General features: G+C 47.4%; 2 protein-coding genes across 13 annotated transcripts in view; one reads left to right on the top strand and one right to left on the bottom strand.

The window, feature by feature from the left end:
• PLPP7 (phospholipid phosphatase 7 (inactive)) overlaps positions 1-24,681 on the bottom strand; it is a 60,252-nt gene that overhangs the window by 21,590 nt on the left and 13,981 nt on the right. For 4 of the 9 annotated variants that reach the window (XM_075060666.1, XM_075060667.1, XM_075060668.1 and 1 more), the window contains 3 exons: positions 23,154-23,243; positions 21,607-21,890; positions 20,434-20,885 (listed from right to left, as the gene is read on the bottom strand). The gene's annotated coding sequence lies outside the window, so the exon portion shown is untranslated. Of the gene's footprint in view, positions 1-4,778; positions 4,855-20,433; positions 21,285-21,606; positions 22,498-23,153; positions 23,244-24,681 lie in introns of those variants that run through there. The other 5 variants (XM_075060670.1, XM_075060671.1, XM_075060672.1 and 2 more) reach the window with 5 other exon arrangements.
• Positions 4,936-23,470, top strand: FAM78A (family with sequence similarity 78 member A). 4 transcript variants are annotated; one of them, XM_032797692.2, is made up of 3 exons: positions 4,936-5,814; positions 6,430-7,215; positions 18,542-20,056. In XM_032797692.2, the coding sequence occupies exons 2-3, from the start codon at positions 6,893-6,895 to the stop codon at positions 19,068-19,070; spliced, it is 852 nt and encodes a 283-aa protein (XP_032653583.1). In that variant the 5' UTR covers positions 4,936-5,814; positions 6,430-6,892; the 3' UTR covers positions 19,071-20,056. The 4 variants fall into 4 exon arrangements, with proteins under 4 accessions (XP_032653583.1, XP_032653581.1, XP_032653584.1 ...); XM_032797690.2 differs by having other exon boundaries at positions 4,936-5,998; XM_075060664.1 differs by lacking the exon at positions 4,936-5,814 and adding an exon at positions 7,822-7,994 and having other exon boundaries at positions 7,131-7,215.

The raw sequence follows: 24,681 nt of genomic DNA, 5'->3' as shown, positions 1-24,681 counted from the left end.
CACTCTCCCTCTCTCTCTCTCTCACACATTCCACAAGCTCTAATCACGGCCCAGCCTTAAACATAAGCATAAGTGACTAACTAGGGCACCACACAGATTTAACAGCTTATTTCCCAATGTCCTCCTCCCAGCAGCTTGATGGGAGAGGAAGGCAATTATCTGTCCAGTTCCCACTCTTCCTAAAGGGAGGAAAGGAGACAACTCATTGCTTTTCCCCTTTTTCAGGGGTAAGACTGGATTGGGCAAGGGCCTCTGCTTTTAGCAGCTTGTTGGTAGCAGCCCCACAAATAGGAAGGCTGCAATGGTCTGTCGCCCGGGAGGGGTAGGAAAGTTCAAGAGAAAAGTTTTGGGTTTCCTACAGATCACACTGAGGCTGCATCATTCGCAGATTGCCTGAGCACGGACACATGATGCACATGCATGTTACGTGTGGGGAGAAAGAGGTGACACAGGTTTTGCAGAGGCATACCATGTTTTGAAAGCTAATCAGAAATACATGGCTTTGAAATATTATTAATAAATCATTAAAATGTGCCTTCCCTCCCTCACACTCATTCTGCTGAGCGCTGTGCTCTCTGCTCAGATTTCCAAGGCTGCTGCTGCTGCTGTTGCGTTATTTTGGTTTTGCAATCTGATCCACACTGGGTTTATTTTAGCACCTTGGAGAACTCCCAGGCTGATGGATTCCAGCTCCCTTCCCTGAGGCCTTGCTAGCTATAGCAGACTAGGCAGCTGCCTAGGATGGCAATTTTGGAAGGCAGCAGACTGGCAGTGGAGGCAGAGGGGCTGCCCAGGCATGTGGGCAGCCACCAGCCGGGGCTCCAAGAAGCAGGAAGGGGTCCCAGCTGGGCTGCTGGGGAAGTGCTCCTGCCCTCTCTCCGCTATTCCCTGAGCGGGTAAGCTAGTGGTCACAGCAGTAGCTAAGGTGCTGAGCAGCTTAGGGCTACTCCTTGCAGCACCGCGAGGCTGGTAGAGCTTCAGCCACAAGTGCAATGCCCCACCTAGCTCCAGGTTGGCACCTGGCTCCCCACAGGCCCTGCTGCCCACGCAGTGCCTGGCTCCTGACCCAGCTGCTGCTTCAACTCCCCCGTGTGTGGACTCTGGAGGGACTGACACTGCTACGAGTCCAATACCGAGACACAAATCCAGAAAAGTGCAGGGGACGGGCCAGGCAGTGTGGGGGTAATGGGTGGATGCACGAGGTGGGAGTGCAGTGGGACAGGCTGGAGGTGCAGGCTGGGATTGTAGTGTGCAGGGGTGGGCAGGTGGGGGACTAACGGTGTGGGGGCCGAGGGGTGGAGCCTGGTGCACAGTATGCAAAGGGTGAATCACATCCCCAGCCCAGGTGGCTTCATGCAGGGCGAGGCAGGAGGTCCACACTTCTCATTCACTAGGCCCTTGTGGGCCAAGAGCTGCCCTCTGCCTGAGCCTGGGTCCTGTTATGGTTGAGCAGAGCGGCCCCAGGGGAAGAAGCTGCTGCTGTCCAGCAATGCTGAGCTGGGGCTCACTCCCCTCTTGAGCCCTGGGCAGCTGATGCCGACCTGCCTGGAAAGACCCATTGGGAAAGGTGGCCCTGGCTAGGGATACTTTGCGCCCAAACAGCAGGTCTTGGTAGCTTGCAGGGCCTAGGGTGGGACTTTCATGGGGGGCTGGCCCAGCTCAGCCCACTGGGATGTCAGATTGGGGTATGTCCCAGACTGACTGACTGTCACTGGGGCCTGCCCCATCAGCCTCTGGCCTGGCCTGAGGCTCAGGGCTGGGGCATGCAGCAGTGGGGGAGGTGCAGAGGGTCTGCTGCAAACTTCTAGGAGAGCAGGTGGGGGGCAGCAGTCTGAAGTTTTGCTTCAGGTGGCTGATTGCCCAGGCCCAGCAGGTTTCCCCTTCTCGTCAGCTCCCTCCTCAACCAGCAGGCTCCTCCTCCCAGGCTGGCTCCATATTCCTCTGGGCTGGTGGGGTCTGATGGCCCAAATTCCCCGCATAGCTGTTGCTGCCTATCAGCTCAGTCCACAATCCCAGATACGCAGCCTGCAACAGCAATATAGTCAGGGAAGAACAGCAATGCCTCTGTCCCTGTGATTCTGGAAACCTCCCCATCCCCGCCCACACCAACATCACCGACACCTTCAGCACACCCCAAGTGCCAGCAGCCAAAGCCAGGCTCCAGCAATCACTGCCAAGAAGCAGCAGCAGGCACTTGCAGCCAAACTGCTCAACAGCAAAACCTTCTGCGCCTTCCTATGACAGGACTTGTTTTCAGGAGGCTTTTGATTTGAAGATGGCGGTGAAGACGGAAGTGGTGGTGAATGGGGGGGCGGGGGAGGAACCTTATTTAAAATACACGACAGTATTCTGGAGTATTAACCCGGAATGCTACAGCAAGGCTAGCTCCAGCTGCAGTATTTGAGTCCTTTAGTGTAGAATATGGCAGTATTTTTTTTTTTTTTTAATAAAAGAAGGTGCTGTATTTCCGTCATTCTGTGCTGAAACAAGGTGATAGTTCAGTATATCAGCCCCACTGCCAGGAGGAAATAGCCCCAGGAGGAATGGAGAGTGGGCATGTTACGTGAGATTGGGGTGCACACACACTAAACAGATTTAAGAGGGAAAAGCATCCTAAAAGAGAATCGAAGGGATAAACAAATATGCCCAAGCACAACATTATGTTTTGTTATGGCTGGGCCTCATAGGCCAGCCTTCAGCATGAACATCTTCACCTTCAAGCTCTTCTCCATACTGTAGCACAGGTATTGTTTTACCCAGTCCTCACAGGCAGCCGTTGCTGGAGTGGAATGTGGCAATTGTTTAACAGTTCCCAGCATGCTACGCAGCCACATACCACCAAACGTGAAGAAGAATCCCACTGAAGCTGCAGAGATGATTTGGAGTTATAAGTAGACTATAATGACCCAAATTAGAAACTGACCAGGACAGCAAAGCTAAACGGGCAAAAAGCGCAATGGGATTTTTAATTACCTTGTGTTAAGTCTCGTCTGCAGACCATCACTCTCAGCATCACAATGGTTGGTACTGGGATCAGTACTGACTTGGTAGAAAGTAGTCTCTTAAGAATCAAGAACTTTTGAGTTCTACTTCTCCCTCCACCAGACCTGATGTGAGTTCATGGGCGAATCACTCCCTTGTATGCTCTGTGTGGCCCAGTTTCCCTATCTGTTGCAGGGACAGCAACAATCAGTAACGAACCCAATATTTGCATGGCACTTTGAAAAACGTAAAGCATGAAAATATTACCACTTGCTAAATAATCAATGAATGCCCCTTCTAGCAGCTATTTCCCTGAAAGCTTCCATCTAAAGACTGACCAGCTCTGATCCTGTTTAGCTTAATTTGACAATTTCACAGGCCAACAGGGCGTGACTGCAAAACATGGAAGCCGGTGTCCATGCCTAGTTAGTCTGTAGGTGATCTCTTTAAATGACTTTTAAAATCAAATAGGTGAAACCTCATGATCTCTCCTGCTCCATCTGGGGTTGGTCTCTGCTTCCCACATCCCTACAGTCATTTCTTCCTACAGTTAGAGGCTTGCTTAGCCGCTCACCACTCCCCTCCCCATCAGTCCATCACCCTGGCAGCCTGGGAATCTCCTTCTATGGTATTTTCTGGACCTGAGTGTCCCTCCCTGGCTCTTTCTGCCCCAACCTATTGAGTGAGGTGGCCAGTTCTGCTGTGTTTTGCATGAGGAGGGGGAGCAGGCTGAGGAAGGTGTGTGGCTCAGCATCCCACCTCATGCTGTTCTCCAGGGCAGAAGAGTGGACGAATGAGGGACCCTGGCTGAAAAGAGGGAGGGAGGAAGGCTGAACGTTACTGGTCAGACAGAGTTGGAGGTGGGAATTTATGCTTGCACATTCCAGTGAAATTCTTGTGTTCTCGCTTGGGTCTCAGATCCAGTGGGCTCCACTGTAATTCCAGCACTGCCCAAGAGGAGCAGATACAACCTCACCCTGTCCCAAAGGCATCTGCGTGTCTGAATTTCCCTCTGCCTCCCAAACTTCCGTGTATCTATTAGAAGACTGTAGAGTCAAGAGCAGAGATTGCACCTGGGTAGACTGCACAGTGCCAAACACACTGTCAGAGCTAAATAAATTGTGTACGTAAATAACACACAAGTGTCCATCTTATTACATTGAGAAACTAGACTATACTGCTGGTTGACCTTGGGCAAGTAAGTTCATGTTTCCGTGATGCAGTTTCCCATCTATAAAACGGGCATAATAATACTGACCATCTTTGTAAAGAGCTTTGAGCTCTACAGATAAAAAGCACTAAGAGCTAGAATAATAATTCTAGAAAAGCACATACACACACACGCACCCCAGGTTTGCAGCTGTGCTCACCCAGCAGGGTTCATGCTCAGATTTTCACAGAGCTCAGCACCCAACATGCTGAGGAAAAACCTCAACTTTAGCAATTGGCTTATATACAACAAGACCATTGCAGCAACATTGCAAGTATCAGTAACACAACGTAACAACGTTCCCACCAGCCATTGCTTCCTAATAGCCACTTTCAATTTTCTGTCTATGCCAGTAATTCCTCAGCCCTTTTCCTACTATGGAGAGCTTTTGATTTCCCATTGCCAGAATCCTCACCCAGCCCAGAGAGCCTAAGACTAAGGAAATGTCATGCCCCTGACTGAATCGACTACCAAACTTCAGCCAGCAAATATTCCAGAGGAGAGAAAAGGGCCAAAATTAAAGTGACATAAAATGCGTTGCATTAAAAATTAAAAAAAAAAAAGCGGAATAAAAAAACTACGTTACCCAGAATGCCTGAAGCTGTTGTTGGAAGGAAATGCTGTTTTGCAACGAGGTCTGGCTCCAACAGCTGCAGTTTGAGCGAGGAATACAGGGGGAGGGCTAGGAGAGAGTGAGGGAGGTATGAGCGGCAGAGCGAGAAACCTGCTAATAAGACTGCAATTGGACTGGGGCGGAGGGAGAAACGCTGTCATGCACAGAGCTCCCTCCCTGGAAAGCCTACAAGAACAGCTGGGCTGCATGAGAGTGCCACGGGCATGAAAATGCTGGGAATGAGTTACTTGCAAAGTTTGACCTGGTTGCCTTTCTGATGCTGCAGCAGAAACTGAAGCAGGGTTTTGTTCCCCCACCGTCCAAGGGACTGATCCACGGGAGAGGCTGAAATATAATGCAGACACTGCCCCCTGATTGATTGCTTGCAAAAAGAGGAAGCTTGCAACAGCGAGCGGGGTCGCTCCTGCTTTGCTCACCTTTCTAGACATAAAGCAAAAAACCCACCCTAGAGAGAGACAGACACACACACACACACAGCTATCTGGCTGGAAAAGCCTAGCAAACGGATGCACGAAGAAGCTGCTGTCCTGACACCAAGAAGCCCCCAGCAGCTGCAGCTCCGAAGCGATCTGAGACTGTGAATGACATTTGTCCAAAGGGGGCGGGAGGGGAGGCGCATTTGTGAAAATGCAAAGTTCCCCCAAGGTGCAGGATGCTGCGAAGCTCTGAAGACAGAAGGATCCGGAAGCTCAGCCTGGGGAAAGGGCTGTTTCTCTCTGTTCACACACATGCAAAGGACACTCGCCCCATGCCTGCAGCTGAGTCCCTGGGGGGTGACGGCGAGGCTGGTGCCCGGAGACGAGGGAGGCTGCTGAGCCAGTGCTGCCGAGACATCTGAGGACACAGGCGGCGTGACATGCGATCCACTGCAGCATCAAACTAAGAGCCCAGCGCTGGGAAAGGAGGAGGAGGGGTGGGGAGAAGCTGCGAAGCCACCGCCGGGCTTGTATCCTGCCGGCTTCGCATCCTTCCCAAGCCCAGGTGGCGGGTGAGTGGAGATGTCACGGGAGGCGATTGTTTGCTGCAGGCTGGGTCAGCGTGACGGATCGTGACCTAGGGGGAGCGCAGCTCTACCCAAAGCAGCCAGGAAGCAGCAGCAGCAGCCACCAGTAACAGCTGAGAAACTTTGACAAAACTTCTGCAGATCCCACAGCCAGGTGCAGAGCGGCGAGGTGGAAGGACTAAACCCAGGCGAGGTAGCCCCACTCCCCAGGGATCGCGAAAAGCCCAGAGGGGGAGGAGACAGGGAGGCTGCTGTGCTTCCACCAGTTATCTTTTTGCAGTTGGAACCCATAGTGATTGAGGGAAGAAGGGAGAGCAAAGTTGAAACAGAAATCAGCGAAGTGGTGCAATAGAAAAGCTAAAATATCTCCTTGGGAACTGCTCATTTTATTCATTTCTCCTCCTATTTTATTTCTACATGCAAAGCCGGGGGAATGTGACAAAGACCTGTGATTTATTATTTAAGCTATTACATTAAAAAAAACAACTAGCAACACCCATATCTCTGGCACCTACAGAAACCTCCAAATCAGATGTGGCTGATTTAACATTTTCCACCGTTATTTTTTTTTTTAATTACAGTACTATTTTTCTTTCAAAGGGAAGTTATGAACAACTGCAAGTCCGGAAGTGAAAATCTACAGGGGCTGTGAGAAGAAGTATTTTTATTATTTATATAGATGTGTCTATCTGCATTCTGCATTTTCATCCAAAGAATAGAAGGGAAATGCCAGCTTTGCTGATGTTTCATGGTGAACAGATGGCATTCAAAAAGAGGAAGGACTAAATATTCTCATCTTTAAAAAAAGGAGATGATTATTTATTGAACTCAAGACTTTTTTTAAATCCAAAGAATATATGAATGAAAGATTTCATCTGTCATTATCTGGAGAATAAGAAAAGGCCCCTTTGCTTCTAAAGAGTGCAGCTAAATCCATAAAAGCAGCAGTGATAATACTGAATTTCAAATAGAGACTTTATGATGAATTTTCTATCCTATGGATATCATTTTTGAAATTACAAACCAGGAAGATCTATATTTGATCTAACACCATATCATTTCAATGCCTAATCTTCCCCAGGATTGCTGGAGTGTCCTAGGAATTGCACTGGTGTTGTATGCCATGGGCTGTATTCAGAGTATTAGCTGCAAATCCAAAGTTTTCCGGGAAAGTATTTCAGTGATTGAAGTGAAAGCCTCCATCGATCCTGTTCCCACCAGCATCGACGAGTCATCCAGCGTGGTTCTGCGATACCGGACCCCTCACTTTCGAGCCTCGGCCCAGGTCTTGGTACCGCCTATCGCCAAGAAAGAGACCTGGATCGTGGGTTGGATTCAAGCATGTAGCCATATGGAGTTTTACAACCACTATGGGGAGCAGGGAATGTAAGTATTTCCAGTGAGAGAGAGAGAGAGTGTGTGTGTTGCAGTAGGGGAAGCAGGACTTGGCTGGTGAAGCACCATTTAGCCCATTTGATTTAGCTTCTCTAATATTAGAACTGTACACTTCTTTAAAAAAAGAGAGAAGGGCTTGATCTTGCCCCCTTGAAGGCAATGGGTGTTTTCCCATTGACACCCATGGGAACAAAATCAGGAACGCTTGGTTTGGTAGCCAAACAAATGCAATACCATTTATACAGAGGGTAGCCCGAGTGTTCCAGCAACACTGTAAATCCTGAAAGCGGAAGTCACCCCTGCCATGAGATTGTGGCTATGGCAGAAAACAAGGGTGTTGCTTTTCATATGATAAGAGAGTACTTTCCATGCCAGCTCTTCGCCAATGCCTCCTTTTTTAAAAAAGGAAAGAGTGCTTTTTGACAAATCAGAATGCAAACAAGTGCTGACACTTGCAGCGCTCTGCTGCTGTAAACTAGTTGGGTTGCTATTCCTGCAATGTGCTATCAGCAGGGCTGAGTGCTTGACATTACACCAGCCATGAATGTAAGGCAGCATTAGGGGGCTGAATTCTGTTTGCTTTGCTCATTGCAACAGGCTGCCTGCATGGGTGAGGCAAGCATGATTTGGATGCAAGAGTGATGGATTAACCCTCTGCATCACCCTGGGGCTGCGGTTAAAAATGTACATCCCCGTCCACACCATCTAAGAACAGGAAGTGAAAAGAACAGGGGAAAAAACATCACACTTCTCCACCTCCAAATTGTGATGTAAGTGGAAATGCAGCTCCACCTATATATATATAAATAAATATTACACACACCCACCCACACAGAATAGCAAGTGTGTGGCTCATGGGTAAAACTAGTAGAAGACTCATGGTACAGCGGAAGTGGTTTGCACAGCCAGCAGTACAAGAGCCTGACGTTGGAACATAGCGTGGGCTAGGAGAGGCAGGTGGCTTGGTGACTGGACACAATGATGCTGCCCAGTCTCCAGCGGAAGATGGGATGAAAAGATCAGGCTTAAGCAACCTTCCTGCTTGCTAATTCAGCGAGCACCGCATGAGGGAAATGCTTACCTAGCTGAGGGAAAGACAGGGCAACTACAAAATGAAAGGTGAGGAGGAGGGAAGAGAAGGGGGACAGAGGATAGAACCAGAGAGCAGACGAACCGAACACATTGTCTTCCCAAAAGGTCCAACTTCCTCTCTGCTGTACTCCGCCTTCCAGTGCCTCTGCCCTCCAGGAGCACTGGAGGATGGAGAGAGGGCAACCTTATCTATAGTATTTGCCCAGCCTAATGACACGAGATTGACATTTCAGGCGTGAAGTGAATGTGTGTCTGACAGGCCCAGCGCCCCAGGGGAGCAGATTGCCAAGTTCCTGATTTCTGTCCCCATATCCTTTCTCAGCTCATTGCTCAAGCAGAAAGAACCCCCTCGCCAACACACTGGCAACAGCCAAATATTGATAGAGTTAAGTTGGATGGGGAAGGGGGTAAGATTTTACCGATTCTAAAGCACACACAGTGGGCTGAGTCCTGGAAAGTTGGGCTCACTGTCTGCTCTTTAAAATGGGGTTCTGCAGGGTAGGGCCCAGTAACCAAGAAATTAGGGCTGGTGGTTTCAGAGGTTTTCAAAGCTGAAACAAATTGGGTGCCTAACTCCCATAGCCTCATTTGACAATCTCAGCCTAGATGATCAGGTGCGAAGGAAAACACACAAAAATCCACTGGTGCATAAATATAGGTGGGTATTCAGTAAAACAAAACTAACAGGGCAGTTAGATTCTATACCCGACTGTCACTCACATGCGGAGAGCTGGAGCAGGTCACTTTGTCTCTGTGCCTCAGTTTCCTCATCTATACATCGAGGATAATGATGTTGACCTTCCTTTCTAAAATGCTGTGATAGCTGTAGAATAGAAGTTCTGTATAAGAGCTAAGTATTATTAGAGCAGCTGGAATTAAGCTCAGCACATATATGGAGGAACAATGAACTATAATTCAGTAAACAGTGCAAATTTAGGGATGAAAATATCATTGTATGTGTGCAAAGAGGTGCTTTCCTCTGCAGTCAGCCATATTTAGCTGGCTTTGTACATTATGAAAACATGATTAAAAGTTTGTAGGCCTCTCCATGCCATTTCCCAGACCTGACACACGATAAACCTATAAAAAGGGCATTTGGGGAGAAAGACCTCTTAATATCATTGCACGAAGAGGGATAGCTCAGTGGTTTGAGCATTAGCCTGCTAAACCCACGGTTTTGAGCTCAATCCTTGAGGGGGCTATTTAGGATCTGGGGAAAAATCTGACTGGAGATTGGTCCCAGTCTGGGGTTGGACTAGATGACCTCCTGACGTCACTTCCAACCCCAGTATTCTAAGAGCTTTTTACCAGTGGAAATCTGGTTGAAAGAATGGGCCAGATCATGAGCTGATGTACATCAGCAGAGTTCCATTGCTGGAGTTTTACAGCAGTGGAGAATTTGGCCCAAGAAAGTAGGAACATTCCCTCTTAAATAGGGACAACTGGATTTTTTAAAAATCACGGTTGCAACAGACCATTAAAACAGGCTCTAATAACTCTGAATACAAAAATTAATGTCCGTGACCTAAATGAAGTCTGATGGCACAAGAAGGATTCAGGTTGAGAATGGGAGCCTCATCTTCGCACCAGGCTTTGAAGCATTTTTGCTTTTAGATTCTGAAGTTGTCGCTCAGTCACCTACACGCTGCCCATTGCCCTGAAGAAGGCAGGCATGGCAGGGGAACACAGACTGAGCTGTGCGTACCCCTCAGTACTAGATGGAGGAGAGATACAGAGGCAATCCGTCAAACACATGCTTGTTTAAAAGGATGTCTGCAGCTCAGGGATTAGGTGCCAAATTTTTAGGTTTTACACTCACACACATGGTTTTGAAAAACCTAATGCTAAGAGAAATGTCATTGCTTAAAAAGTCACTGAACGCTTCCTTGGCCATGAAGATTCCCCCTGCAGTGTCATGAGCTGAAAGCAAACAACAGAGCAATAGAGCACAAGGACTGCAAAGTGAAACTGCCTGCTGGTCCTATTCTGCTGTCCTTCTGCAAACAACTTGCACTGGTTATTAGGTTGCATTGAGAGCCCGGTTCTGATACTGCTGCTTACCTGGAGTAGCACTTCCATGGAAGTGAATGGAACTATTTGTCTGGAGCAAGGTGCTACTCAACTGGGGTGTTCAGAATCAGGCAGTGAAAGCTTTGCTTAAGCAGGGAGGGGAAGGTCAGACCCTACTTAAACTGTAAGCTCTTTGAAGCAGGGACCATGTCTTTGTTATGTGTTTGTACCGTGCCTAGCACAGTATAGTCCATGACTGGGGCTCCTATGTGCTATCATAATACAAATTATATAAAATTTACGTGAAATTAAGCAGGTTAATTTCACTGTCTCCATGGAGTAAAGTATAAGTACCAGCACAGATGGTGATAAGCAAAACACAGACTGATAAATAAATCAGACTTTTTGAGTCATCTGTGAAGGCTTTTTAAAATAAAATTATATATAGATTTTTATCTCTACAATGTCCCTTAATGTTTTAAAAGAGAGATGCCTTAAAGATTACATCTTCCAGGGCCTACAACAGAAATAGAATGAAACTGATCTCTGCTATAAAAACAAACCTATATGAAGAATAAACTTCCAAGACCTCAGGAGGAGAAATGTGACTGGAGACTAATCCACTAAAAGAATGGTGACATTTCTGGTGTGCAGCAAACCAACTCATCGAAGTTCCCCCAAAGTATAAAAGTGATAACAGCTCTGCTACTCTCATGCCTGAAAGTCTGTCTCCATTCTACTTTCTCATTCACTTCTTGTTCTTTACCTACTGAATGGCTTTGCAATGCTGAGGTAGGTGAGGTAGAGGGTAAAAACCAGTTTATAAAGGGAGTGATATTGAACGTGAGGATCAGGGGTATAAATCCATAGAAATCTAGTTCAAGATTATTCCCGCTTGTTGCTAATGGACAGCACTGCCTCGGTCTGTTTCTGCCACAAGCACAGACTTTGTTAGCTGGTGATGTTGGTCACAATGAATCATGTGGAAGGACGGCTGGAAAGCCCAGGATGGTGCTGCATTGCCCCCCCAATAGGGCTTCCTCTTGGGCATCTGTGCAGAGCAAAGTCTAGTTCTGATGCAAGCGCCCCCATTTTATTATAAGAACAATATGCAAGGCCATAATGTCCTGTGACTAATTAAGGTCTGGCTTCAAGCACTGAAGTCTGAGGATGAGCTAGAACCTGGAGTGTGTACTGATGGCACATTATGCCTGTCTGAAAAGGTTAACAATGCACCCATGTCATCCTGCTTGCTGCGGAAAGCTGGAGGTCACTTGTGTCTGCACACAATGCTGCACTTTTGGTCTCATGTTATGCTGCAGGGGAACATCCAGAGGTATTGTATAAGCCAGGTCCCCTCTTTAGGGAATAGAAAGAAACATGCCTGAAAAGGAAATCGGGAGGGCTGGAAAATATTGCTTGACAGGCTACAGCCCGGCCACCATTGCTCCATGGAGATGTAGCTGAAAGAGTATTCCTGTGTTGGTAAAGGCCCTATGGTAAGTTAAAGCAGGCCTTTCAGCTACCTAGTTTATGGTGATTCTGGATGACCGGGCAGCAGAGTAAAACACAAACTTGCCAGCATTACAAGCCAGAATCACTGATTTTGGAGCAGCTCTGCCTGAAATCAGATAGCCTTGGGAGTTCACACAGCTTCCCTGGTGTTGAAGAATTTACAGTGCAAGTTTCTGGGCTTTCCATGGCACGGTTTTAATCCCAGAGAGATCCGTTTGTAGCAATGGGGCATTCTGCAGCACCTCCTTCTGAGCACGTTAAAATAGCCGGTTGGGGAGAATTATTTGACTTCATATGGACAAGCCACACAATCAAAGGTGATGACCCCTCTTGGCAAGGGATCTTTGATAATAACAGCAGGCAAGGGGCAGGAACTCCAGGTTTTGTGGTTCATGAACTATGCTCCAGTAACAGGATGATGACGAAGGCTACTTCTTCCTCTCACCAACATATGCGAGTAAATTGGAGGCTCATTGAAATCCTCAGGATTAGTCACACTTGCTAGAATTAGGCATAGAGCCACTGGGTGTTGTGTAAATTTCCTCCCCAAACCTCTCACCTGCTCTGCAGCATCCACTGCTAATCCTCCACCCCCAGCCCGAGTCAGGCTATAAAGTTAAACCAATGAACTTCAGCCATATAGAACCTCTTGCCATTTGAGTCCTTAGCCTTCTCCCTAAATTCTGCAGATGCATCTCTTGAGTGGCAACACTCCTTACTGGTCTAATCCAGGGCCCAGCACAGATCTGCCTAGGCCTCTCAGTCCTGACTTGCAACAGCCTTTGCAGAGCTGCTCCTGACCAGAGGCTCTTACATAGTGATTTTGAGATGCAGACAAAAGATCCGTCAGGCACTAAGGTGGAACCAAGTAATTCGTTTTCACAGTTTCAGTGGCACCCTCAGCCAGACAGTTTGTCCACCAGCCTGTGGCAAGGGTAGGACAAAACAGCTCAGGATTCAGTTACAAACCGCAAGCAGCGGGCTGAGATCCGAACAAGATGTCCCAGTGTGGTGCGCCCATGTTTTTACTGCGCCTGCGTCTCAGCAGTGGGCACGTTGATAATGCATAGGAACATCTAGGAAACTGTTATGCCTTGTCCCCGGGCCTCAATCAAGCTGAGCATCAGCAACAATTTGAACGGAAAGTAATCCTAAACTATCTGCTGAAAGGGAGAGAAAGGATTCCCATATGGTATTTCAGAGATCACACTTGATGAGATACTGCTGCAAGGGCTAAACCTGTTGCTATAGTACGTGACCTCCTATTCATCCTCCCTTGCACGGAAGAGTTCACTGAAAAATCCCTGGAGCTTTTCTTTCTCATCTCTTGTTGAGGGGCGTAGGGGAGGAATGACTCCTAGCTGTTTAAGAGGTTCATATAATCAGTCTCCCCGTGCCATAAGGGTTATGGCTAGAATCTACTCGGAGGGTTTCTTTTTACAGTTTTAGGTCAGAAGTGGCTCTCAGGCAAAGGACTCCCTCTGTCTGTTGGCAATATACTTGGAAGAAGAACAAGAACTGCCGCAGACAGTATGTTAGCCAATAGGTTTGTAGCATATGACAAACCGAATCAGGCTATATACCCCTACAGGTTCTGATGACATCACATGGCACTGAGCTTACCAGGCTGGGGGCAGGATGCCAGGTTTCTGTGGCCCGGACGTTCTGAGGCCAGGACATTCAGAAGTGACTAAATGATTTTTAGGGGCCCAACTTGAGACACCTTAAAGGGGCCTGATTTCCAGGAAGTGCAAATCAGGCTCCTTGAAGGTGGGCACCCAAAGTCGCTAGTCACTTTTGAAGATCTTAACCCCAGATGTTAACGCCCTATGCAGTTTCCTAAAATAATGCTTTGCACTTCATATTTTCCTTTTATGTGTCCTTTGTGTCTTCTATATTGCAATGTCCCTGAGCACTGTACAGACAACAGCACTACACATGCAGCCACTCAGTTGTCATAAACAGATAGTAGGACTTAATAGAACAGAAGTACTTTATATCTTTTGACTGTAAAGGGTTAACAAGTTCAGTAAGCCTGGCTGTCACCTGACCAGAGGACCAATCAGGGGACAGGATACTTTCAAATCTTGAGGGAGGGAAAGTTCTGTGTGTCTGTTACCTGTTGGTTGTGTTCTCTCTGGGTTCTGAGAGTGACCGGACATGCAACCAGGTTTCTCTCCAGTCTCTCCGATACAAGCTCTATAAGTTCAAAATAGTAAGCTACAGGTAGATAAGGCGTTAGGCTTATGTTTGTTTTCTTATTTGCAAATGTGCATTTGGCTGGAAGAAGTTCAATGTGTATTTGGCTGGAAGGAGTTCAAATTGTATTTGCTGAAAGGATTTTATGTGTACTTGTATACTTAGCTGGAGGTATTCCAGTGTCTATACTGAAAACCCTGTACCTAATCCGTCTTAAATTTACAAAGATAATTTTTCCTGTTTTTCCTTCTTTAATTAAAAGGCTTTTCTTGTTTAAGAACCTGATTGTTTTTTTATTCTGGTGAGACCCCAGAGGACTGGGTCTGGATTCACCAGGGACTTGGTGTGGGGAGAAAGGAGGGAAGGGAGAGAAAGGTTAATTTCTCTCTGTGTTAGGATTACTTTCTCTCTCTGGGAGAGTCTGGGAGGAGGAAGAGAAGGAGGAGGGAAGGTGAATTTTCCTCTCTGTGTTTTGCTATTGCAGGAGTTTGAATCACAGTGATTCTTCCAGATAACCCAGGGAGGGAGCCTGGAGAGGCAACGGTGGGGGAAAGGGTTTACTTTCCTTGTGTTAAGATCCAGAGCGGTCTTGGCTCTTGGGGCTCCCCGGGCATGCGTCGGGTGAAAAGGAGAAAATGCGAAAAACGAGGAAAAAAAAAAAAAAGAAAAAAGGGGTGGAAGTATAAATTAAAAAAAAGAGAGAGCGAAAATGGGGAGAAAAAAAAAAAAAAGGAAAAAGTGTGATAGTTATTTGGTGTGTAGTCTTTTTTGTTGGTTTTTGTGTGTATTAAGTGGTTGTGATTTTTGTATGTTGATTTTTTTTGTTCTGGTTATGGTTACTCTTGTGTGGTGTTTTTATTTTTTTTTTATGTGTAGATGGGTTTGGGTTTTTCGAAGTGAGTGCGGACCAGAGTGGCACTACGGCACTGGTAATTTTTGTTGGACTGGTCAGCGCTACAGGTTCTAAGCTAGTAATTAAGCTTAGAGGAATTCATGCTGGTACCCCATCTTTTGGACGCTAAGGTTCAGAGTGGGGAATTATACCATGATACCAGTATACAGCATAACCACAAATGCAAGGCTTTTAACCAAGGAGACCGACAAACCTTGGATCGTATAAAATATCCCACAGGCTGGTTAGAGCCAAATGCTGCTAACTCGTGAAAGAGAAATCTCACGGGGCTTTCCAAACATTAAACTAATTAGCCCTCAGAACAGCTTTGTGAGGTAGCTTGTATTGTTCCCACATTACAGATTAGGAAACTGAGGCAAAGAGAGGGTCAGTGGCTAGCCCAAAACCACACAGAGAGTCAATATCAAAGCTTGGATTAGACTAGACCCTCCTGCTCCCAGTCCTGTGCTCAAAGCATGTTTCTCTGATTTACTCTAAGGGCTGTTTTAAGTTGGGACATAAGACTTGTACTGAAGTGCAAGAAAATTCCCCCTAAACACAGTAATTCTAGCGCCAGTAGGAATTCAGTGTGCACATGAGAACCAGCGTTGCCAGCCCAATTTGCAAAAGCAGGTCTCCAGAATGCAGCTTGGCCTTTGGGCTCACATCAGCATTTGTGGTCACTGGAGTCCCGGGTGTTTACTTTGCAAAAAATCAGGCTCTCAGATGTGCTCAGCTACCTCTGGCATCATGTTCCTCTGACCCACTAATCAGCTTCTCTTAATAGGCTTGAAAAATCCAAATGTAAGGGTCAAAACTCCAGCATTTGACATTAAACATGCAGGTCAGGCAGGAACATTTTTGTTCATCTCCTCAATAGAAAGCACTAGCATTTCCCTAGGAGTCCTGTGATTACGTTTAAACTTGCAATCAGAAAGATCGACTGCAGCTGCTCTCCCCTCCCCCTCCTGGTTTAGAGGGCATTGAACCACTTAGCCTTTGCGGTTACCGTGATGGCCTCCAAACCCTTGGGTCTGGGGTGTGGCACTTTTGTCTAATGGTGACAGCAGGTGATGAGGAGTCAGGACTTCTAGGTGCTTTCCCCAGCTCTGCCACTAACATTTATCATTTGTATTTTGGTAGGTAGTGCCTGAGGCGCCAGACAAAATTGTGCTAGGCACCACACAGGCAGGAGCCTCTCTGCTCTGAAGAGCTTACAGGCTAAATAGACAAAAGGTGGGAGGGGAAGTGACTTGTCCAAGCTCAGCCATGAGGTCAGCTGTGGAGTAGGGGAAACAGAACCTGGGTCTCCTGAGTCCCACTCTAGGGGCACTAGCCACTGGACTTCACTCTCTCACTGCTCTAACTTGCTGTGATGTTGGGTCAGGCATTTAGGGCCAGGTTCTCAGAAGCGTCGAGCACTCCCAGACCCCACTAATGTGAGTGGTCTCTCCAAGGTGCTGAGCAACTTGGGGGGGAGGGGGAAAAAATCAAGACCATTTACCTCTCTGTGCTTCAACGTCTGTAAAATGGATAAAACACACGGTAGGTGGGAAGGGAGCTACGGGGCTTATTAGCATTTGGAAAATGCGGTGAGCGCCCTGGATTTAGAAGTGCAAAGTATTATACGCAGATCCTCTGTATGTTTGTCAATCCACAAGACTACAAAACCCAGCACGCAGGCAAACTTCCAGCCAACAGTGTAATATTTTAAATGCCAGCGTTGCTTCTTTTGCAATAAGTTTTAAGATGTTTTAGCAGACTTGGCATATGAGGAAATGGGGTGATGGGGGATGGCTGAATTTCTGCCAACTCTTTGGGAGTGATGAGGGAGGGGGCAAAGCTTCCCTTGAGTGACATTTCCCCAGTGGAAAGCCCCTCCTACTCCTAAGTTTGATCAGGACAGCAAAGCTGAGTCAGACTGCTCTGATGGGGGGGAGGGGGAAGAGAGGGGAGCCTTTTGTATGCAGAACTGACACACTTCACCTTTTAATTTGCCAGTGGGGCCATTTACCTCCCTGCACTCTCCAGCTACCTAATTAAGAACAATCTTCCCAGCTGTAACATTTCTCCCTACCCCCCCCCTTGCAGAAAAGGCTGCTCTTTTGTAGCAACCCGAGGGTCACTGGAACAATTTGCCTCATTATTATTGGTTTGGCTGGGTTTTTAGCTGCACAGTCAAGTCTTGTGCTGTAAGAAAGTTGTCTTAGATTAAAGTGGAGCGACTGGGGGAAGGGGTAGAGGGAGAGGCTGGGCCGTATTTAATGTAATTTGTATTAAAGTAGTGTCCGGAGCCCCTGGTCAGTATCAGAACCCCCTTTGTTCTGGATGCTGTACAAGGCAATCCTTGCCCATGACTAGGGCCCTACCAAATTCCCAGCCGTGAAATCTGGTCTGTTGTGTACTTTTACCCCATGGCCTACAGATTTCACGTGCGAAACCAGCATTTCTCAAATAGGAGGTCCTGACCCAAAAGGGGGTTGCAAGGTTATTGTAGGGGGGTCATGGTGTTGCCACCTTTACGTCTTTGCTGCCTTCAGAGCTACGTGGCCGGAGAGGAGTTGCTGTTGGCCAGGTGCCCAGCTCTTAAGGCAGCACCCCGCCACCAGCAGCACAGAAGTAACGGTGGCAATACCAAGACCCCCCTACAATAACCTTGCAACCCCACCCCCCACAACACCCTTTTGGGTCAGGACCCCTACAGTTATAACACTGTGAAATTTCTGATTTAAATATATGAAATCATGAAATTTATGATTTTTTAAATCCTATGACTGTGAAATTGAGCAAAATGGACTGTGAATTTGGAGGGCCCTACCCATGACTGGTATAGAGCAGGGGCAGACGGAGAGGACTGTGGCTTGTCCAGAATGTTGAACAATCATGTGTGGTTAGAGACTGAAGATAGGAAGGTCCCTGCTAAACACAAGTATTTATTTCAGGACTTAGCGAGTGGCAGGGCTCTCTGAAAGCCATGAGACTGCTGACCTCCTCTCCCCATCACTCAAGGCTGCTCCTCCTGTCCCATAGGATTGGGAGTCTGACAGCCAGCTTGGCAGCAGCCCTGCCTAGTTGGGAGACTTGGGTTTGACTCCTCCTCTTACTTAAAACCAGCAGGGGCTAGGAAACTGGAGGCAGCTTATTTGTCGAAGAGGCAAGGGAATCAGTAAGAGGCTGAGTAAGGAGCAGCACAAGACCGGTTGCAATAAAGGGTTTTTAAGGGACAGGAGAAAAAAGAGAACTGGGGTGGGTCTCATGGCTTTGATAGTGATATACAGGGCCCTCTGTAGAAGTTTAGAAACACCAGTATATTTGAGAGCACACTCAGTAGTTAAGTTGCAACCACACTGGTACCAAGCCTAGAGACTGAATTTCCAATTCTGTTTGATACCAATGCAGTGGTGGCCCCCAGCTCTAGACTGGGCCTAGGCATTTGCAACCAGAGGGGATGAGCTCTCAGAGTAATACTGGGAGCACAAATACTCATAGAGGAGGATACAAGGGAGCTGCACTCAGAACCACCCCCGCTCTCAGGCCATACAATGAAAACCCAGCCCACCGAGTCCCTGAGCTAATCAGTTTTCCGTGATTCCTTCTTGGTTGTGGCAGGTCGAGTTGGGAACTCCCAGATCTGCAAGATGGCAAGATCCAGGCCATAAGCGACTCGGACGGCGTGAACTACCCCTGGTATGGCAACACCACAGAAACCTGCATGATCGTGGGGCCCACCAGGAAGGAATCCAAGTTCAACATCAGTATGAATGATAACTTCTACCCAAGCGTCACATGGGCGGTGCCTGTGAGCGAGAGCAACATGGCAAAACTCACGAGCATCCACCGGGATCAAAGCTTCACCACCTGGTTGGTTGCCACCAACACGGCCACCAGCGAGATGGTGACCCTGCAGACTATCAAGTGGCGTATGAGGCTGGGCATAGACGTGAATCCCAGCAGACCCTTGGGGCAGCGTGCCACACTGCGGCAACCCTTTGCTCAAGAGCAGCCCCAGGTCCTTAGCAAGAATGAGCCAATACCACCCAGTGCCCTTGTGAAACCCAATGCCAATGATGCTCAGGTACTCATGTGGAGGCCAAAGGACGGGCCACCACTAGTGGTGATCCCTTCAAAATATCGGTAATAGCAACCTGGTGTCCCGGCACCAGAAGGGAAGAAAATAACCCTGCACTTAGATACTTTTAGAATCTAAGCAAAATTGAGATGCACTTTTTATTCATTCAACAGAAATGCAACCATTCTACCTTCTCCCATTGGGACGGATCTCACTGTGCTGAAGCTAAAGAGGAGACCTTGGCCACGGTCTGTCTCGTCACCTGATTCCTAAGGAGGAATCCACGAACTAACTTTATTTCTAGCCCTGTAACTTCCTTTTCTTCCTGACTTTAGTTATTGTTTGAACTTCAGTCTCATTAGCTCACCCAGATTGTCCAGAACAAAATAAGATTTTTATCGGGCATTTTATTATGTTTGGTGGGAGGGAAGGGATTTTTTTTTTCTCCCCAGAATGAAACTCAAGTTCCTGGAGCTAAACGCTGACTATTTATTATTATGGGGTTTTTTTTTTAAATGATAAAAGGTTCTGAGTTGCAAACCTAAGTCATGCGGCCTTATGTAGACTTTGCTTTGCATTGCCAAACTTTTGCCTTAAAGCTACGTTTGAAAGAAAATGTAATCTCACCAAGCAGAATCTCTTTTCTACAGGATTTTAGGGAGGGTGAGGGGAAGTGTTCTGGAGCAAGGGATAGATGGTCAGTGTATCAAGGGATGAGGAGGAAGGAATGATAATGGAAGAAACCAGATTAAAAAGAAAGCCTTCCTGGGTTTTAAACATGGAACAAGAAAGCATGGAAATAAACCCAGCTCAAACCCAGTTTTGCTGTCTGAGCAGAAATGGGACTAGTATTGCACACAGTTGCAATGCAAGTAACAAGTTTGTTAGAGAAACATCTGAGGACAAGAGCTGTCAGGCCCCTCACTGCTCAATAAAAGGGGTCATCACAGCCTTGCATTGCTAAAGCCTTCTAAGCTGAGCCTCTTTTGGCATGAGAATATGGGACAATCCAGACAGTGGTGGAAACGACTGGAGATGTGGTACTCAAAAAGAAACACAAATCAGGGGAGTTACTCATCTCCTCAGAGCAAGCAGGATGGAACTTTCTCCATCCAAACAAGCCCACTATTATTTCCCCCTAGGGTGTCGTGACTGGTGGGTCACACACAAGCTGTAATATATGTGGGCTCAAATTCTGCCATCGGTTACTCCCATGAAACCCCAATGAATTCATAACAGGTGGGGTGAGAGGAGCAAGATACAGCAGGACCCATCTAAAATCACTGGGGCTGGATGGGTGTAAATGAGAGCAGCTGTTGTCCACTAGAGTCTCTGACTCAGGAAGAATTATACCTGTGAAAATAATATGCACCCTTCCTATTAACAGTGAAAACAAAAAAAAGTCTCCTCTTACTATAGCTTTAGTGCTCACCTGGGCTGATGGAGAAGCAGCCTCATGGTCCCACTGGATTCAGACGGCTTTCAGTGATAAGGGTTGTAGGTGATGACATAGCTGCAGAGATATGGTGGAAGCATAGATGTGGAAGCAAGCAACCCCTAAGAAGATGAAAACAATGAAAAAATCTGCATCCTGCGGGGAGGATGCTCTGGGATGTCATGTCTGTTTGGAACATAAGTCAGGGCCCTAAGAAATCATTTGGTGGATCTCCTGGGTGGCCTCAGAGACACCACCAGTATTTCTCCAAAGACAAGAAGCATAAAAAGGAGGCAGCTCGACTGAAACTTGTGGCTGAGGGGAGTTTAGAAATGGAGGAACTTGTATGGTGGAGGCAGCGTGGGCTGGAGGACAGGGCAGGGGCTGGGAGACCACCTACCTTCTGTTTTCAGCTCTTCTTGTTTGGCCTCAGGCAAGTCTCTTCGCCTCTCCACTGCACCTGTAAAATGAGGATAGTGACACTTCCCCTTACTGAGGAATTGCTTAGGGATTAGGAGTGCTCACAGGTTCTGCACCTGGCTGGTCCCTGTTTAGCAGGTCTCACCGGGACTCCCCAAGACTCCCATCTGGATCTGCCATTTCCCACGCTATGCTCCAAGCAGCTCTGTCTCTCCCCCACACTCATTGGCTAGCTACTAGCATTGCAGCCAGCCTCCAGGCACACTCTTTAAAAAGAGTTCACCCGCAAGACAGCCTTACGATATACCAGGACCCTCCCTACTTTATGTCCAACCCCTTTATTTTGGCAGCCTGCTCAAATAGAACCCTCCCGCTCAGGGACCAGAAGCCTCAATGCCTGCTTCCAAGCCCCAGCATCCCACATGACAGCACCTATAGTCATCCTTCACATCACCAGACTCAGAGTTGATTCCCAACAGCAGCAGTGTTCATGGGCATTCTGGGAGAGACTGCTCCAGATGGGATTGTCCACAGATGCCTGCACTCTTCCCAACAGGCAGATATTTGACTCAGGGAGCCAGTCATTTGATGCAGTTTGCCAACGAACGGCCGAAGAAAGCTTAAACCCAGGCCCTAGATCTAGAGAGGATAATTAATCAAGCTTGTGAGACCTTGTGGTGTGCATGGTGACTGCCTCCATCATTAAGTTCCCCTTTCTTATGTCTAATTAGCTCCCAGCTATAGCTTGACTTGTACAGACCCTTGAGACTTATCCATATCCTCTCCCAGGCAATACCACGCAATAGCGAATCACTGAATACGGCAAAACCTCTTCCTGCTGTGTCCGGACTGGTGATAGTTGGGATGGGCCCAAGTGGTGAAGCTTGCATCCATTTCTCAGCAGCCCCAAAGTTTAGTGTGTGCATGTTGGGGAAGGAACGGGGAGGTGTTCTTCAGGCCTGGCATTATTTTGAGCCTTTTTCTGAAGTGCTGAGTATTTTGACTTCAGTACAGGTTGTGGGTTCTCCGCACCTCTGGAACAAAAAAATCATAACACTCCTTCATAAAGCTAGTTAAGACAGTGGGTTCTGAGGAAAGATTTCTTCTCCTGCTCATCCGAAATCACATTCAGAGAATCCTCAGGCCATACTCCATTTAGCGTGGCATTAGGTTTAGTCTCTGGGTACATGAAACAAGCCAGATTCCTACCGCCTATCTTGCTGGATTGGATACACCCCTGCACTTTGACATTAACCTCCTTGCTAAGACTTTCCTGCTGCACTGAGTAGACCTGGCTGGGCAGTAAAGTGAGAATGAAGGTTCATGTCAGGGGTCAGTTTTGCATGGCCTTTGCAAGGCCTTTAACTCCCACTCCATCCCAAGAATGCCTCTCCTCTTTCCTTGTTGGAAACATCCCTCCCTCCTCCCTTTGTGCTGTCAGATACTGGTGTAGAAAGAGGACACTGCCTTTTTAAGACTTCATGCTTTGTGATTAAATAAGTGATGTTTTTCCAAAGCTGCTCCATTACGAAAACTGCTGAGGACAGATTGAGCCAACACAAAAGGGGTGGTGGCTGGAAAGGAAAAGTGCTATGCACACCACTATTTATATGGCTGGTTAATAACTCAATAGCCATATATTTAGAATTGCTGTACATAGCACTTAGCCTCTCTTTTGATACTTGAATCTTCAGGGCACCAGTTCATGCACTGAGTGGCTGCGATCAGCAGCGGTAAATACAGCTACATCTCGATTAGGGTAGCCAAGCAATTGATGGGATTGTACAAGGAACGTGTCCTGAAGGAAGTGCAGAGCTAAAGCTGGGTATTGCTGAAAACATGAGCTATTGCACCTCTGGGTACAGATCTAGTGCGCAACATGAGAGTGTGGTAGCTCTGGTGATCCCATCTTAGTCCTCTCATGATGGACAGTTCTCTATGGTTCCAAGCGAGTGCATGAGCTGAAATGTGCCAGTCTCTGCTCAGGAAGAACTCGGTCAGTCTCTGATGCAGTCAGGAGAGAGAGGATGGGCAGACCTGTGGAGGGACCAGGATGGAAACAGCAAGGGGGCCCTCATGTTAACTTCCATCTCCTGCACACTGAAAGGAGGCAGGACTTCATGGCTTCTTGTTCACTAGCAAACCACGTGAGCGATGGCACATGGATTCCATTCCTGGCTTTCATTATGTTTCTATGCACCAGCTAGCATGGCAAGAAGCAGCAGAGAGCCTGCAATGAGCTCAGAGAAAGGCAGTTGGATTAGGATGGTGCTTTGGCGGGGGGAGAGAAGGGTTACCTTAGACTCCGTAGCACAGGTTCCTCTCTAGCATTCTGCCCACATTCATGCTGCAGCAATGTGAACCGTCCTTGGGGTCTTGCAGAGATACTGTGAAAACATAATGAAGATGTACCAAGTCTGGACACTTAACAGAAATGTAAAAACAAAACCCTGCTTTTATAATGGAGAGAAATAAAGTGGAATTTTCAAACAAGTCTGCCAGAGTGGTTGGGGGCGGGGTTTGGTTGTTTTTTTTTGTTTTTTTTTAAGGTAAAGATTACATGGTGTTTGCATTCATGCTCAGATCTCTATATTAAACGAACACTCTGCTTGCAGCGTATGTGCTGTTTGTGTGTGCATTTCCACAATGCGTGGAGGTACTGCTTAAAAATACAGGGGAGCTTTCCACCCTCCCCTAACCACCATCTGGGCTGATATGTGCCCTGTGATAAAACTGCCAGGCTAACTTAGCCTGGAACATCCATCAGGGTAGACACCCGTTGAGCTTCTGTACAATTTGGTTACCTGATGTGGTTTTCACTGCCAAGCACTCAGGGCCATTCTATAGCAGCAGGTGAGCAACTGCCCTAGGTACCAACTTGCAGGGGTTACCATGCAGCTGTGCTGATTGGCTGGATTTGGTTTTGGTTTTGTTTTTTTTTGGCATGGCGCTTCGATGCAGGAGGGCAGTGGCTGAAAAATGCCTAGGGATACTCCTGCAAGCAGAGCTTTGTAGACCTTTGTGGGACTTCAGGATATAACTTTAGAACCACTCGTCTATAGGAATAACTTCAACCTACTCCCCTTCCACCTGTCTCCATAACTCCCCTCTCCCCCACCCCTAACTCTTGCCATTGTTAGGATTCACGTCACTTTTCAAGAAGAAAGGCAGCACCTAATCCAAGAGGAAAGTGTCCGAGGAGAAGGTAGGGCCCTGGGTTTTAGGTCAACAGCTCTAAGCTAATAGATTAATCAATAGGACCTCTCGTGGCATTGCCTAGGTCTCAACTGCAACTTCCTCATGACATTCAGCTAGCTGCACTGTGGGTTCCCCACCCCCCTCAGGAAATACATCTTTGCATCTAGTTTTGGATCGTCACTTCCCCTTTTGCGGAACCCACTGCTGCCAAAGGTGCTAGGCCAGGCAGGGACTTCTCAGCAAGGAGTCTGAGAAAGGCCCAACCTGTTCTATGCAAGAGGTTCCACCCTGCAGTGCTGGCTATTTCCTGGCAGATCAAGGACACCTGTTCTTGTGCAGACTGTCTTTCTGTGACTGCAGCAAGGCAGTTCGGTGGCTTGCCCACAAATGCCCATTAAAAGGGCACAAAGGAAACTGCTGCTGCTGTGTAGATGTGGGTGCACATGTGCTCCTTACTCTGTCCACCAGTTAGGTCTGATTTCCAAGATACCAATTTTGGTTGCTTGATTTCTGCTCCGCTTGTTTACCAGTCATAATCGTAACAGTCCTTGGGTGGTATCAGTTGAGCCTGTTTAAATTAATTCAGTCTGTTTGTCTCCTCACAGCTTTCCTTAATCAGTGATAGAG

Source organism: Chelonoidis abingdonii, chromosome 24, assembly GCF_003597395.2.
Source record: "Chelonoidis abingdonii isolate Lonesome George chromosome 24, CheloAbing_2.0, whole genome shotgun sequence".
NCBI classification, from domain to species: domain Eukaryota; kingdom Metazoa; phylum Chordata; order Testudines; family Testudinidae; genus Chelonoidis; species Chelonoidis abingdonii.
This window is presented reverse-complemented; position numbering and strand designations above follow the sequence as displayed.

Bases quoted from the DNA above. Each gene is read 5' to 3' on its own strand.
- FAM78A (XM_032797693.2), top strand. From the start codon at position 6,893: ATGCCTAATCTTCCCCAGGATTGCTGGAGTGTCCTAGGAATTGCACTG. The intron at 7,216-18,541 runs GTAAGTATTTCC...TGGTTGTGGCAG, and splicing joins CACTATGGGGAGCAGGGAAT to GTCGAGTTGGGAACTCCCAG.